The sequence below is a fragment of the Carassius gibelio genome, chromosome A8, assembly GCF_023724105.1.
Source record: "Carassius gibelio isolate Cgi1373 ecotype wild population from Czech Republic chromosome A8, carGib1.2-hapl.c, whole genome shotgun sequence".
Taxonomy (NCBI): Eukaryota; Metazoa; Chordata; class Actinopteri; order Cypriniformes; family Cyprinidae; genus Carassius; species Carassius gibelio.
In genome coordinates this window covers 2,729,675-2,744,277 of record NC_068378.1, presented here as the reverse complement: position 1 = coordinate 2,744,277, position 14,603 = coordinate 2,729,675, and the positions used below count along the sequence as shown (strand labels likewise).

Sequence of the window (14,603 nt, the reverse complement as noted above, 5' to 3'; positions counted from 1 at the left end):
TTTCTAAGGAAAGATTGCGATCAAGTAGCACACCTAGGTTCCTAACTGATGACGAAGAATTGACAGAGCAACCATCAAGTCTTAGACAGTGTTCTAGGTTATTACAAGCAGAGTTTTTAGGTCCTATAATTAACACCTCTGTTTTTTCTGAATTTAGCAGTAAGAAATTACTCGTCATCCAGTTTTTTATATCGACTATGCATTCCATTAGTTTTTCAAATTGGTGTGTTTCACCAGGCCGCGAAGAAATATAGAGCTGAGTATCATCAGCATAACAGTGAAAGCTAACACCATGTTTCCTGATGATATCTCCCAAGGGTAACATATAAAGCATGAAGAGTAGCGGCCCTAGTACTGAGCCTTGAGGTACTCCATACTGCACTTGTGATCGATATGATACCTCTTCATTCACTGCTACGAACTGATGGCGGTCATATAAGTACGATTTAAACCATGCTAGTGCACTTCCACTGATGCCAACAAAGTGTTCAAGTCTATGCAAAAGAATGTTGTGGTCAATTGTGTCAAACGCAGCACTAAGATCCAATAAAACTAATAGAGAGATACACCCACGATCAGATGATAAGAGCAGATCATTTGTAACTCTAAGGAGAGCAGTTTCAGTACTATGATACGGTCTAAATCCTGACTGGAAATCCTCACATATACCATTTTTCTCTAAGAAGGAACATAATTGTGAGGATACCACCTTTAGTGAAACAGAAAAGTGGACAGGAAAGGGAGATTCGAGATTGGTCTATAATTAACTAGTTCTTTGGGGTCAAGTTGTGTTTTTTTGATGAGAGGGTTAATAACAGCCAGTTTGAAGGTTTTGGGGACATATCCTAATGACAATGAGGAATTAATAATAGTCAGAAGAGGACCTATGACTTCTGGAAGCACCTCTTTTAAGAGCTTAGATGGTATAGGGTCTAACATACATGTTGTAGGTTTAGATGATTTAACAAGTTTATACAATTCTTCCTCTCCTATAGTAGAGAATGAGTGGAACTGTTCCTCAGGGGGTCTATAGTGCACTGTCTGATGTGATACTGTAGCTGACGGCTGAATGGTTGCAATTTTATCTCTAATAGTATCGATTTTAGAAGTAAAGTAGTTCATAAAGTCATTACTGTTGTGGTGTTGGGAAATGTCAACACTTGTTGAGGCTTTATTTTTTGTTAATTTAGCTGCTGTATTGAATAAATACCTGGGGTTATGTTTGTTTTCTTCTAAAAGAGAAGAAAATTGATCTGATCTAGCAGTTTTTAATGCTTTTATGTAGGATAGGTTACTTTCCCGCCAAGCAATACGAAATACCTCTAGTTTTGTGAGAGTAGCAGTAGTTCCTCAGGGAGGTGTGTGTGTGTGTGTGTTTGTGTGTGTGCGTGTGTGTGTGTGTGTGTGTGTGTGTGTGTGTGAGAGAGTGCAGTAGTTCCTCAGGGAGATGGGTGTGTGAGTGTGTTGTGCTGGTTTTTACAGCAGGGTGGACGAGCGTTCGTGCCGGTGTTGGTGAATCGTGGCGTGCTGAGGTCCATGTCCAGACGAGATGTTCTGATCAAGCGCTGGCCCAGACCTCTCAGCTGGCAGTACTACCGCTCTCTGCTGCCAGACGTCAGCATCACCATGTGCCCCTCCTGCTTCCAGGTACACACACACACACACACACTCACACACACACTCTCTCTGCTGGGGCTTGACAGTATTGTCTGGTGCTTTCACAGATGTTTCACAGTGAGGACTACGAGCTGCTGGTTCTTCAGCACAACTGCTGTCCGTACTGCCGCAGACCCATCGACGAGCCCAGCTAGCACAGCAGTGTGCGTGGATTAGCCTCCAGACCATCACCTCACCTGTGTGTGATCATGATTGAGCGGCTAGAAACACGTCAGTAAATGCCAGCTCAGCACAGTCTCTGATAGGATCAGCCGGATCAGCCGGCCAAGCTGATTACAGCGTTTGTACATGTGAGGACATACAAACGCCGGATTTCACACACACACACACACACACACGCACACACACACACACACACACACAAACAGAGCTCTGTTCACTTCAACATGTTTGCTTGGATTCTGACCATTTAAATAAAGAATAAAATGAATGTCTCTAATATGTATTGTAATGTTTTCCTATTGTCAGAGCTGAATTTTTGCATTGATTGCTTCCTGTAGAATGTGTTTAACCCATCCAAAGTGCACACTCACACACGCACACACACACACACGGAGCAGTGCTGTGGTATGCTGCGGCGTCCGTGGAGCAGTTGGGGGTTCGATGCCTTGCTCAAGGACACATCAGTCATGGTATTGCTGGCCCGAGACTCGAACCCACCCCAAGGGCTAGGAGTCAAACTCTTTAATCACTAGGCCACGACTTCAGAATATATTTTAGGGAGAACAATGCTCTATGATGTGCACTCACTGATTTTATGGTGGACACCAATTCAGAGGAGCGGTCAATCGTCCGGTTTGAAGAGGTCCAGTGATAATAACTTTCAACCACAGCTGTGTGAAGGCGACCACAACATTATGAAAAATGCCACTGTATTTGAAGGAGACAACATGAAGGAAATAATTAGCATGTTTTCTTTTTAAAATAGGCTACTTTGTCAGTGACACGCCAAGTCAGACAATTCTATTTAAACTGCAATAAATATAGGCTAAATATTACTAAAAGATGTCCACCTTAACAGCAAAACTGCTGAAATTAAATTTGATTTGAATTGTTTAAAACAATTGAAATACTATTGAGAAGAATGAGATCAACTCTATTCTAAAATACTTATCTGAGAACTGTTTAAACAGTTGTTTTTATGGATTTTATTTGTATATGTTTATGCTAAATCATAATAAGGATACTGGATGATTTTTAGCAATAATAATAGTGTATGGCACAAATGGCATTTATAGTCCGTATCTTATATTTTCTTAACCTTCTGGATTATTAGGCTTCTCTGACCCCAATCTGCCTGTAACTCCATTCCTCCAAATTGCAGCACCTCACTGTAATCTCTCATCTACTCTTAATCTGAGCACATGGGGGGCATATAAGAGAGGCGCTCGCGTCCCGCAGAGCAGATCTCACTCTCAGTCACTTTCTACTGAGGAGAAGGTCCACTCGAGCAAGCATGAATGGAACGGAAGGTCCGAACTTCTACGTGCCCATGTCCAACAAGACGGGTGTGGTGCGGAGCCCGTTTGAGGAGCCGCAGTACTATCTGGCAGAGCCGTGGAAGTACTCGCTCCTGGCGGCGTACATGCTCTTCCTCATCATCACTTCGTTCCCCGTCAACTCCCTCACGCTCTACGTCACCGTGCAGCACAAGAAGCTGCGCACGCCGCTCAACTACATCCTGCTCAATCTGGCCGTGGCCGACCTGTTCATGGTGGTGGGTGGCTTCACCGTCACCCTCTACACCGCCCTGCACGGGTACTTCGTCCTGGGGGTCACCGGCTGCAACATCGAAGGCTTCTTCGCCACGCTGGGAGGTGAGTGCTTCATCTCTGCAGACAAACACTGCTCATCTGTGAACCCTGAGACAGTCACCAGACAACAGCCAGAAGCACTGTGTGATGAATACTGATGATGTCAGGATCACATTTCACTCCTAAACATTTCATCTATTTTGTTGCATTGTCTTCAAGACAATTTTGTTTCACATTTTTCATACAGATCTTAATGTTTTATCTTTATTTAAATTTTGTTATATTCTCATAACTATTATAGGTGTTTTAATGTATTAGTCAAAAGTACAGTAACAGATTTTAAGTAAGATTTTTTAGTTACATTCCCTAAAATGTTAAATATGTATATTTAGTATTGTCAAGACCATTGGCCACATTTCACTTTCAAGTCTTGTTATACTACAAAGAAAAAACTGATTATACATCTAGGCAGTAATTGCTGTGCTGATTTTAAAGTCATTGTGAGCGCTAGTATAAGAGGACGCCGGTACACCTCTTCGCTGAGGGACACCTATACAGGCAAGCCTCAGGCAATGGAAGCAGTGTCCAGGGAACCATGAACCTGAGACGTTCCCTTTCTAGAGGAACTCTGCTTCTGAGGAGACGCTTTGGGGAACAAGTGACCAGTATGTCATGCTGAGACGGGTTACACACACTCAAATAAGGACTCAACCGTCTAAACAAGGAGCCACAAACACTTGATGTCACTGTGTAGTCCTGGCGAGAAAGGCCCAATATGCACCAACATCTGGGGGGAGGAAGCTGATCAAATACGAGGAGGGACACCATCTTAGTTGGTGACATCTTTAAATTGTGCATGACTAGGAATGTTTTAACATTAATTTTAGCATTAATGTTAAAAGATTCTTACCTGTCTCTTTCAGTCATATAGTCTTCTGAATACACAGAGTGCATTCAGCCCCCTCCAGACCTGAATGTGTGTGCTCCTTACCCAAGTTTTGTGTGTCCTCCTCGGAGGCCAGTGTTGATGATACAGAGGCACACACTTCCTGAAACGCTGGGCTGGCTGTTAAGACCAAGACATTGATAATGAACACTGCAGACATCCTCTTATACTGCACCAGTAGTGATGTCACCGAATGTCATCATCCAATGGCATTGTGGCGTTGAAGCACAAGCTTCAGACACTGGTCACACTGGAAGAATTCCCCATAGCATCTTCTCAGTGTGAGTTTCATTTGAAAAAGAGAGCTGATGCTGTTGCCTGGTTTCTCCCAAGGTTTCTTACTCCATTATCCAACATAACATGGATTGGGTTCTTTTTTTTTTTGCCACTGTCACTTTTGTTAGGAACGCTAGGTAACTACAGATAGAGTATTAAGGCATTCAATCAAGTTCTCTGTTTGGGTTTGAGCAATATGAACACATCTTACACCACAGGTCATCAACCCTGCTCCCCGGGACCCACCGTTTATTTCCAGCCGGACTCAGCACACCTGCTTGATCCTGAAAGGCTTGAGTAGCTGGTCCAGGTGTGTTTGATTAGTGATGGAGCTGAACTCTCTCGGTCCCCAGGAGCAGGATTGAACACCTCTGTCTTAAACCATCATTTGTGTCGTTTTATATAATGACAGTGATAGACATCAGTTTAGAGTAATTCTGCTTTCTGACTGCAGCAGGTTTATCAGGACAAGAAAACCCTGAAACCAGAGCCACTGAGGATTCTGAGATAAACTATCCTCTCTCTCATCTCTAGCGTGGACTATGAGGAGACTAAGTTTGGGGCTGAAGTGATCGATGGCTTCTCTGTGTTTGTCAGGGGAGATCGCGCTGTGGTCTCTGGTGGTCTTGGCTGTCGAGCGTTATATTGTGGTGTGTAAGCCAATGACAACATTTCGTTTCGGAGAGAAGCACGCCATCGTGGGAGTGGGCTTCACCTGGGTCATGGCCCTCACCTGCTGCATGCCGCCCCTGCTGGGCTGGTCCAGGTACTCCATCACAGTCTCCAGCAAAACACACAGCTTTATCCACTCAGTCAACTGAATAACCCCAACAGTGAAGTGTGAAGCTGGGACCGTGAGCTCACGAGCATCCTGATGTCTGACTGGAGGTTTGGGGTCATGTGACTGTGTGCAGGTATATTCCAGAGGGAATGCAGTGCTCCTGTGGGATAGATTACTACACCCCCAAACCTGAGATCAACAACACCTCGTTTGTCATCTACATGTTCATCCTGCACTTCTCCATCCCTCTGCTCATCATCTTCTTCTGCTACAGTCGCCTTCTCTGCACTGTCCGTGCGGTAAGACACACGCACACACACACACACACACACACACACGCACACACACACACACACACACACACACACACACACACGCACACACACAGTAGCCACAAACTACTATTGTTTATCAGCATCCAGGACCACAAACACCACACAGGTCATAGTTTTCTGTCGTTTGTTCCCTGTGGTCAGGCCGCTGCCCAGCAGCAGGAGTCAGAGACGACCCAGAGGGCCGAACGGGAAGTGACACGTATGGTGGTTGTCATGGTGGTCTCGTTCTTAGTGTGCTGGGTGCCGTATGCCAGCGTTGCCTGGTACATCTTTGCTAATCAGGGGGCGGAGTTTGGTCCTATAGTGATGACGATACCTGCTTTCTTTGCTAAGAGTGCAGCGCTTTACAACCCTGTCATCTACATCATACTCAACAGACAGGTGAGACCGCTCGAAATCATGTACTACGTACTAAAATACAGTATTGTTCAAAATAATAGCAGTACAATGTGACTAACCAGAATAATCAAGGTTTTTAGTATATTTTTTATTGCTACGTGGCAAACAAGTTACCAGTAGGTTCAGTAGATTGTCAGAAAACAAACAAGACCCAGCATTCATGATATGCACGCTCTTAAGGCTGTGCAATTGGGCAATTAGTTGAAAGGGGTGTGTTCAAAAAAATAGCAGTGTCTACCTTTGACTGTACAAAATCAAAACTATTTTGTACAAACATTTTTTTTTTTCTGGGATTTAGCAATCCTGTGAATCACTAAACTAATATTTAGTTGTATGACCACAGTTTTTTAAAACTGCTTGACATCTGTGTGGCATGGAGTCAACCAACTTGTGGCACCTCTCAGCTGTTATTCCACTCCATGATTCTTTAACAACATTCCACAATTCATTCACATTTCTTGGTTTTGCTTCAGAAACAGCATTTTTGATATCACCCCACAAGTTCTCAATTGGATTAAGGTCTGGAGATTGGGCTGGCCACTCCATAACATTAATTTTGTTGGTTTGGAACCAAGACTTTGCCCGTTTACTAGTGTGTTTTGGGTCATTGTCTTGTTGAAACAACCATTTCAAGGGCATGTCCTCTTCAGCATAGGGCAACATGACCTCTTCAAGTATTTTAACATATGCAAACTGATCCATGATCCCTGGTATGCGATAAATAGGCCCAACACCATAGTAGGAGAAACATGCCCATATCATGATGCTTGCACCTCCATGCTTCACTGTCTTCACTGTGTACTGTGGCTTGAATTCAGAGTTTGGGGGTCGTCTCACAAACTGCCTGTGGCCCTTGGACCCAAAAAGAACAATTTTACTCTCATCAGTTCACAAAATGTTCCTCCATTTCTCTTTAGGCCAGTTGATGTGTTCTTTGGCAAATTGTAACCTCTTCTGCACATGCCTTTTTTTTAACAGAGGGACTTTGCGGGGGATTCTTGAAAATAGATTAGCTTCACACAGACGTCTTCTAACTGTCACAGTACTTACAGGTAACTCCAGACTGTCTTTGATCATCCTGGTGGTGATCATTGGCTGAGCCTTTGCCATTCTGGTTATTCTTCTATCCATTTTGATGGTTGTCTTCCGTTTTCTTCCACGTCTCTCTGGTTTTGCTCTCCATTTTAAGGCATTGGAGATCATTTTAGCTGAACAGCCTATCATTTTTTGCACCTCTTTATAGGTTTTCCCCTCTCTAATCAACTTTTTAATCAAAGTACGCTGTTCTTCTGAACAATGTCTTGAACGACCCATTTTCCTCAGCTTTCAAATGCATGTTCAACAAGTGTTGGCTTCATCCTTAAATAGGGGCCACCTGATTCACACCTGTTTCTTCACAAAATTGATGACCTCAGTGATTGAATGCCACACTGCTATTTTTTTGAACACACCCCTTTCAACTAATTCAACTAATTGCCCAATTGCACAGCCTTAAGAGCGTGCATATCATGAATGCTGGGTCTCATTTGTTTTCTGAGAATCTACTGAACCTACTGGTAACTTGTTCGCCACGTAGCAATACAAAAATATACGAAAAACCTTGATTATTCTGGTTAGTCACATTGTACTGCTATTATTTTGAACAATACTGTACTACTACAGCATTACGTAAATGTAAAAACTGTTCTGAAGAAAAACAAAGCAGAACTATTCGAGCAACACACAGAAGTGCTCTTTCGTTCCTTCCTGAATGAATCAGTGTTTTTACTTCACTCATGCAGGAAGTCACATGACTACATCAGCGTCAAATACTGCTCAGATCAAATTCCAGCTGCATCAACTATTGTTACATCTGTTTTAAAACAGTATGGAGGAGCTCAAACATCTCCAATGGTTAGACCGCTGTGCATTATGAACGACACTGTAATTTGGTGGATGGCACTGTGGTGTCTGCTCTTCTTCTTCAATCTACATGCCCCTCAGTTTCAGCATACTAACAGTAACAGACTTAACTGTTATAGTTTGTTGTGAAAAGTTACAGCTGTGGATGTCACAAGTTGTGGCTCTCAACACTTTTATTGCATGTTCTTACCAAATGATCAAATGTCATCACATCTAATAAGCTTGCAGGCTAATGGCTAATACACCGAACAGAGTAGCTACAACATGCAGCTGAAATCTGAGTATGTATAAAAACCACAAGCTCTGCCCACGTCAGGCACTGAACCAAACACTACTTCATGATGAGTGACTTGTGAAAGTTTGTTTGCCATAATCCTGGATGTGTTTGCATTGGTCCAGTTCAGGAACTGCATGCTCACTACGGTCTGCTGTGGAAAGAACCCGTTTGGTGAGGAGGAGACCAGCATGACGGCCTCCAGTAAGACTCAGTCCTCGGTGGTCTCGTCCAGTCAGGTGGCTCCCGCCTGACCGACAGCTGGACAAATCCACCCAGCAGCCTCCTACAGGCCAAATACATCACTCCACATCATCCAGTCTGCAACTACATCTACTACTTCACTTTTTCTGCCCTTGAATCTTACACATTTTGTAAAAACTGACCAATCAGATCTCTATAATACTGCAGCATGTGATTGTGTTAAATACTTGTAATGTGTTTAGTAACTTGATGGCATTCCTATGTATTTATCTCAACATCTGTTCCATTAGTTCTGCCTGATAATGCCGGATAATTATGATCCGTTATGATTTTGACCTTTTAACCTTATGTTCTGAGTCCATGTGATGCTTCTTCAGAGTTTGATGTTGACCAGGCATGAGACTGAGTGCTGGAGGCAGAAGAGACCTCAGGAGATTCAGCACACACCCAGCCAAACAGCTCTCTAAATGTTTAGATGTCAGTGTCGTCTGTGGAAGAATTATGATTAAAGATGTAAATGTGTAAAGACATGAATTTGCCTGCAAATTATAGAGGCAAAGCAGAAATAAAAGTTCATGTAAAAACAAAAATGCTTACTAAAAGACGACAAAGAAAACTGGCAATGCTACACAATGTTTTAGTAAAGTTTGTCTTTATTGATAAAATGTCCCTTTCTCCAAAAAAATTAATAATTTCCAGCAGAATATCTACAAAAATGATGCACACACTTTGGTTTGGACCCATTCAAGAAAGACCCAAGACCTTCAAATAATAATAATTAATACAAATGCAACAGTCTCATTCAAGTCTATTATATGTTTTCATAGTAACTTGTAGTCCAAGGCATCGTGGATTTAAAATGGACTGCCGCTGAACAGCACAGGCACAAATATCCCATCGGAGGAACGTTATTCACACAACACCGTGAAATCATCATACAGCTATACATATTGCTATGGAGAAGGTCTTGTATAATCCAGTGCATAAGTGGCTCTCCCCAAGCGTGGGGTCAGTGCGTCACATGACCACAGGGCCTCAGGACCCTGGAGTCCACAATTAATTACCAAACTCCTAGTTCAAGGTCAATAGTTGAATACTATAGCAAAAGAAAATCAACAAAATCATCACTGCAAGAACAAGCAGTGAAACGGGTGTTTCGCCTCACTTCTTGATTAGCCACATGGGTTCAGTAAATGTGGGACAGTTTTGATCAGATATGGACATCAGGACTTCAGTCCTTTGAGGCGGCGGTCAGGGGGATGAATGTGGGCTCAGGCCTCACTGCTGCACTCATAGATGTTGTCTTCCACCAGCGCAATGACCTGCTCGAACTTGTGCTGCAGCTGAGTGCGTCGAGCCGTCGGGCTGGAGTCCAGCGCGCTCACCACCTGAGACACACACACACACACACACACATCAATATGTACTTACAGTTTATTCAAAATCTTCTTTTAAAGGTATTCTGACATCAGTTAAATGACAAAACAGATCACAAAGCCATTTCAATCCGTGTATGTGCTTTAAAATACAGCAGCTAAAACATTCAGATCTCAAGTACAGGGTTGCCATGATCTTCTTGCAAAGTAGACGTTATCCTGGATCAACATTATTATCCAAAAATATAGATTTAGCCCGATCCTAACTCCTAACCCTACCCATAATTTATTCCTAAAATCAGTGGGAAATAATAGCTGATTAACAAGGGTGTAGAAGCACCTAACCCTGACTGTAAGCCTAAAACAGATATTTCCTGAAAAGTTATATCTCAATTCTGATTTTTAATTCCAGGAACGTGTTGTACTTGGTGAAATCACTCTCACCCGAGTACAGACTCAAGTCCGAGACCATATTTTATATTGGTTGAGACTGGTTGAGACAAACAAAAATCAATGCACATTGTATATAAGAAACAGTTTGATTTCATGGCCAGGCTAATTCATGTAGCAGGCTGGGTTTGTGGTGTGGCTTCTGTAGAATGTTGAGTTTGGGGTGTGGCTACTATAGCAGGCTGAGTTTGGGGTGTGGCTTCTGTAGAATGTTGAGTTTGGGGTGTGGCTACTATAGCAGGCTGAGTTTGGGGTGTGGCTTCTGTAGAATGTTGAGTTTGGGGTGTAGCTACTGTAGCAGGCTGGATTTGGGGTGTGGCTACTATAGCAGGCCGAGTTTGGGGTGTGGCTTCTGTAGAATGTTGAGTTTGGGGTGTAGCTACTGTAGCAGGCTGGGTTTGGGGTGTGGCTTCTGTAGAATGTTGAGTTTGGGGTGTAGCTACTGTAGCAGGCTGGATTTGGGGTGTGGCTGCTATAGCAGGCCGAGTTTGGGGTGTGGCTTCTGTAGAATGTTGAGTTTGGGGTGTACCTACTGTAGCAGGCTGGGTTTGGGGTGTGGCTTCTGTAGAATGTTGAGTTTGGGGTGTAGCTACTGTAGCAGGTAGAGTTTGGGGTGTGGCTACTATAGCAGGTAGAGTTTGGGGTGTGGCTACTCCAGCAGGCTGAGTTTGGGGTGTGGCTTCTGTAGAATGTTGAGTTTGGGGTGTAGCTACTGTAGCAGGCTGGGTTTGGGGTGTGGCTTCTGTAGAATGTTAAGATTGGGGTGAAGCTACTATAGCAGGTAGAGTTTGGGGTGTGGCTACTATAGCAGGTAGAGTTTGGGGTGTGGCTTCTCCAGCAGGCTGAATTTGGGGTGTGGCTGCTGTAGTAGATTGAGTTTGGGGTGTGGCTAATACAGTAGGCAGGTTTTTGTGTGTGGCTTCTTAGGGGTGTTGAGTTTGGGGTGTGGCTGCTGAAGCAGAATAACTTTGGGATGTGTTTACTTTAGCAGGCTGAGTTTGGTGTGTGGCTGCTGTAGTAGACTGAGTTTGGGGTGTATCTACTAAAGCAGGCTGAGTTTGGGGCGTGGTTACTGTAGAATGTTGAGTTTGGGGTGTAGCTGCTGTAGTAAACTGAGTTTGAGGTGTGGCTACTGTAGCAGGCTGAATTTGGGGTGTGGCTGCTGTAGCAGCCTGAGATTGGGGTGTGGCTGCTGTAGTAAACTGAGTTCGGGGCGTGGTTACTGTAGCAGTCTGAGTTTGGTGTGTGGCTTTTGGAGCAGACTGAGTTTGGGGTGTAGCTACTGTATTAGACTGAGTTTGGGGTGTAGCTACTGTAGCAGACTGAGTTTGGGGTGTAGCTACTGTAGCAGACTAGTTTGGGGTGTGGCTGCTGTATTAGACTGAGTTTGCGGTGTGGCTACTGTAGCAAACTGAGTTTGGGGTGTAGCTACTGTAGCAGACTGAGTTTGGGGTGTAGCTACTGTAGCAGACTAGTTTGGGGTGTGGCTGCTGTATTAGACTGATTTGGGTTGTGGCTACTGTATTAGACTGAGTTTGGGGTGTAGCTACTGTAGCAGACTAGTTTGGGGTGTGGCTGCTGTATTAGACTGATTTGGGTTGTGGCTACTGTATTAGACTGAGTTTGGGGTGTAGCTACTGTTTTAGACTGAGTTTGGGGTGTAGCTACTGTAGCAGACTGAGTTTGGGGTGTGGCTGCTGTATTAGACTGATTTGGGGTGTGGCTGCTGTATTAGACTGAGTTTGGGGTGTGGCTACTGTAGCAGACTGAGTTTGGGGTGTGGCTGCTGTAGCAGACTGAGTTTGGGGTGTAGCTACTGTAGCAGACTAGTTTGGGGTGTGGCTGCTGTATTAGACTGATTTGGGTTGTGGCTACTGTATTAGACTGAGTTTGGGGTGTAGCTACTGTAGCAGACTAGTTTGGGGTGTGGCTGCTGTATTAGACTGATTTGGGTTGTGGCTACTGTATTAGACTGAGTTTGGGGTGTAGCTACTGTAGCAGACTGAGTTTGGGGTGTAGCTACTGTAGCAGACTAGTTTGGGGTGTGGCTGCTGTATTAGACTGAGTTTGGGGTGTGGCTACTGTAGCAAACTGAGTTTGGGGTGTAGCTACTGTAGCAGACTGAGTTTGGGGTGTAGCTACTGTAGCAGACTAGTTTGGGGTGTGGCTGCTGTATTAGACTGATTTGGGTTGTGGCTACTGTATTAGACTGAGTTTGGGGTGTAGCTACTGTAGCAGACTGAGTTTGGGGTGTAGCTACTGTAGCAGACTAGTTTGGGGTGTGGCTGCTGTATTAGACTGATTTGGGGTGTGGCTACTGTATTAGACTGAGTTTGGGGTGTGGCTGCTGTATTAGACTGAGTTTGGGGTGTGGCTTCTGTAGCAGATTTAATTTCATTCATTTGGTGCACAGAAGTAAAAGTCAAAATTCAAACACTTGCCACGCTGAGACACACTGGCACCAGCAGTGCATTTACAAAATGGAGGAATTTAATGGATCGTTTGGGATTCAATCGGGATGACAAACTTGCAGAGGATCTTCTCAACAGCCAAGCTAAACTCCAGCTTAATCAATATGTTAGCTTTTTACTGTCAAGTCCCACATAAAATATATTTTAATTTAGGGTGACCATATGAGCCATTTTCCCAGGATGCGTCCTTGCCAGGTTTTCTATATTGCCTAAAACATCCAAAGTAGTTTGACCAATAACATGCAGGTATGTTACATAATCAACCAATCATGGCGTGTGAGAAGGTGAGATCTGCAGAGAACGTTCAAGGCAATGTACATGTTGTTTTTTTTTTGGTTCATTCAACTTGAAGCGTTGCTGCGCACCGATCATTGTATGACACCAAAGTACCAAGAGAGTTATTTGTAGAGCTGTAGTCAAGTCCAGCTTTGTCGAGTCCAAGTCAAGTCCAAGTCCAGAACTAGTCGAGACCGAGTCAAGACAGAGTCCAAAGAGGTTCGGGTCCAAGTCAAGTCCAAGTCCAAAAGTTTCGAGCCCAAGTCAAGACCGAGTCCAAATGAGAGAAAAAAGGGTCCTCTTCAAGACCACATACTTAACTACTGATAATGTTTGTGATGCGAGAGACAGCATATCTCCTATTCTAAGAAAATTAATTTACATTATTATTTGTAATGATCAAAAAGCATGTGCAAAGTAACAACTCTGTAGGACAGGGGTCTCCAAACTAGATCCTGGATGGCCAATGTCCTGAAAAGCTTAGCTCCAACTGGCCTTAACACACCTGGAAGATTCTAGTGTGTCTAGTAAGAGCTTGATTAGGTTCAAGTGTGTATAACTAGGGTTAAAGCTAACAGGGGTGTTACACAAGATCCCGGGCCCTATGCAAAGGCAGTCCTGATGGGCCCCCATGCCCCCCACCCATGAAAATATCCAGGTACAATAAAATATATTTCAGATTCATGCTTTTCAAGGGCCCTCTCTTCCTTTGGGGCCCTGATAATGAGTACTGGTTTTACCCCCAGTCCGATCCTGGGAGCTAAACTATAAAGGACACTGGACCTCTAGAACAGAGTTTGGAGCTGTAAGGTCAAATTATTTTTATGTAGGCCTACTTTATTTTCATTTTATTTAGTTAATAATGCTGCTTTTGCTGACATTATGTCTGTGGTCAAAAATTTAAATTTCTGATGCCTTGGCACAGTGCACAGACACACGCAAAGCTCGGGATATGACAAATGTGCGCAGCAAGGAAGGGATCCGTTTGGCTCTACTGGGCATGCGCACATAAATACAGTGATATTTTTGTCATACTGTAGGGCTTGCATAGACTACTCGGCGCTGTTGGAAACAATCATGCATGCATTAACCATAATGCATAAAAAGTGTTTGCAAGTACGACGTGAATTTTAGAATTACAATATTGCGTGGAGCTGTTACTATATGACCTTATCTATGTTGCATGTAAAAATAAAATATGTAATGTAATAATTAGGGTTGTGCCTGAAGCCGAATATGGCATGGATAATGGCTTAAAAACGAATAACGGACAAGGAATAGTTCTGCCTGAATACTCGGCTAAAGCTGACAGAGTCTGGTGTTTGCTAGATAACAGCTGAGCCAGGGGATCAGCGCCAGAAGTGAATGAATGTAAACTTTATGAGCGAAAAGATCGCAAATCAAACACCGCATTGTTGTCGCCTCTCTGTGCATCTCTCAGAAATCAGAGCATTGCAAGAGTAATTTTATCTATAATAATAC

The 14,603-nt window shown here is 43.6% G+C and overlaps 3 protein-coding genes and 2 long non-coding RNA genes across 10 annotated transcripts in view; 3 read left to right on the top strand and 2 right to left on the bottom strand.

Annotated features, from left to right (window-relative positions):
* ift122 (intraflagellar transport 122 homolog (Chlamydomonas)) overlaps positions 1–2,111 on the top strand; it is an 80,319-nt gene extending 78,208 nt beyond the window's left edge. For 2 of the 4 annotated variants that reach the window (XM_052605246.1, XM_052605245.1), the window contains exons 28-29: positions 1,486–1,647; positions 1,725–2,111. In XM_052605246.1, coding sequence (XP_052461206.1) covers positions 1,486–1,647; positions 1,725–1,811 — 249 coding nt within the window. In that variant the 3' untranslated portion in view covers positions 1,812–2,111. Of the gene's footprint in view, positions 1–1,482; positions 1,648–1,724 lie in introns of all 4 variants that reach the window. The other 2 variants (XM_052605244.1, XM_052605242.1) reach the window with 1 other exon arrangement.
* Positions 2,112–2,851: 740 nt separating this feature from the next.
* On the top strand, positions 2,852–9,096 carry LOC128019196 (rhodopsin). The gene is made up of 5 exons (XM_052605300.1): positions 2,852–3,494; positions 5,251–5,419; positions 5,568–5,733; positions 5,911–6,150; positions 8,470–9,096. The coding sequence occupies exons 1-5, from the start codon at positions 3,134–3,136 to the stop codon at positions 8,596–8,598; spliced, it is 1,065 nt and encodes a 354-aa protein (XP_052461260.1). The 5' UTR covers positions 2,852–3,133; the 3' UTR covers positions 8,599–9,096.
* An 87-nt stretch (positions 9,097–9,183) lies between these two features.
* Positions 9,184–14,603, bottom strand: part of LOC128019170 (plexin-D1) — a 68,060-nt gene continuing 62,640 nt past the window's right edge. For both annotated transcript variants that reach the window (XM_052605226.1, XM_052605227.1), the window contains one exon: positions 9,184–9,936. In XM_052605226.1, the coding sequence (XP_052461186.1) occupies positions 9,820–9,936 (117 nt within the window). In that variant the 3' untranslated portion in view covers positions 9,184–9,819. The remainder of the gene's footprint in view (positions 9,937–14,603) is intronic.
* Positions 9,951–14,375, bottom strand: LOC128019197 (uncharacterized). 2 transcript variants are annotated; one of them, XR_008185096.1, is made up of 3 exons: positions 12,733–14,375; positions 10,904–12,643; positions 9,951–10,663 (listed from the first exon to the last, which is right to left on the bottom strand). It is a non-coding gene; the product is annotated as an uncharacterized LOC128019197 (long non-coding RNA). The 2 variants fall into 2 exon arrangements; XR_008185097.1 differs by having other exon boundaries at positions 10,594–10,753.
* On the top strand, positions 10,881–11,322 carry LOC128019200 (uncharacterized). Its single transcript, XR_008185100.1, has 3 exons — positions 10,881–11,005; positions 11,036–11,155; positions 11,186–11,322. It is a non-coding gene; the product is annotated as an uncharacterized LOC128019200 (long non-coding RNA).

Bases quoted from the DNA above. Each gene is read 5' to 3' on its own strand.
- LOC128019196 (XM_052605300.1), top strand. From the start codon at position 3,134: ATGAATGGAACGGAAGGTCCGAACTTCTACGTGCCCATGTCCAACAAG. The intron at 5,734-5,910 runs GTAAGACACACG...CCCTGTGGTCAG, and splicing joins TTCTCTGCACTGTCCGTGCG to GCCGCTGCCCAGCAGCAGGA. The intron at 6,151-8,469 runs GTGAGACCGCTC...GCATTGGTCCAG, and splicing joins ACATCATACTCAACAGACAG to TTCAGGAACTGCATGCTCAC.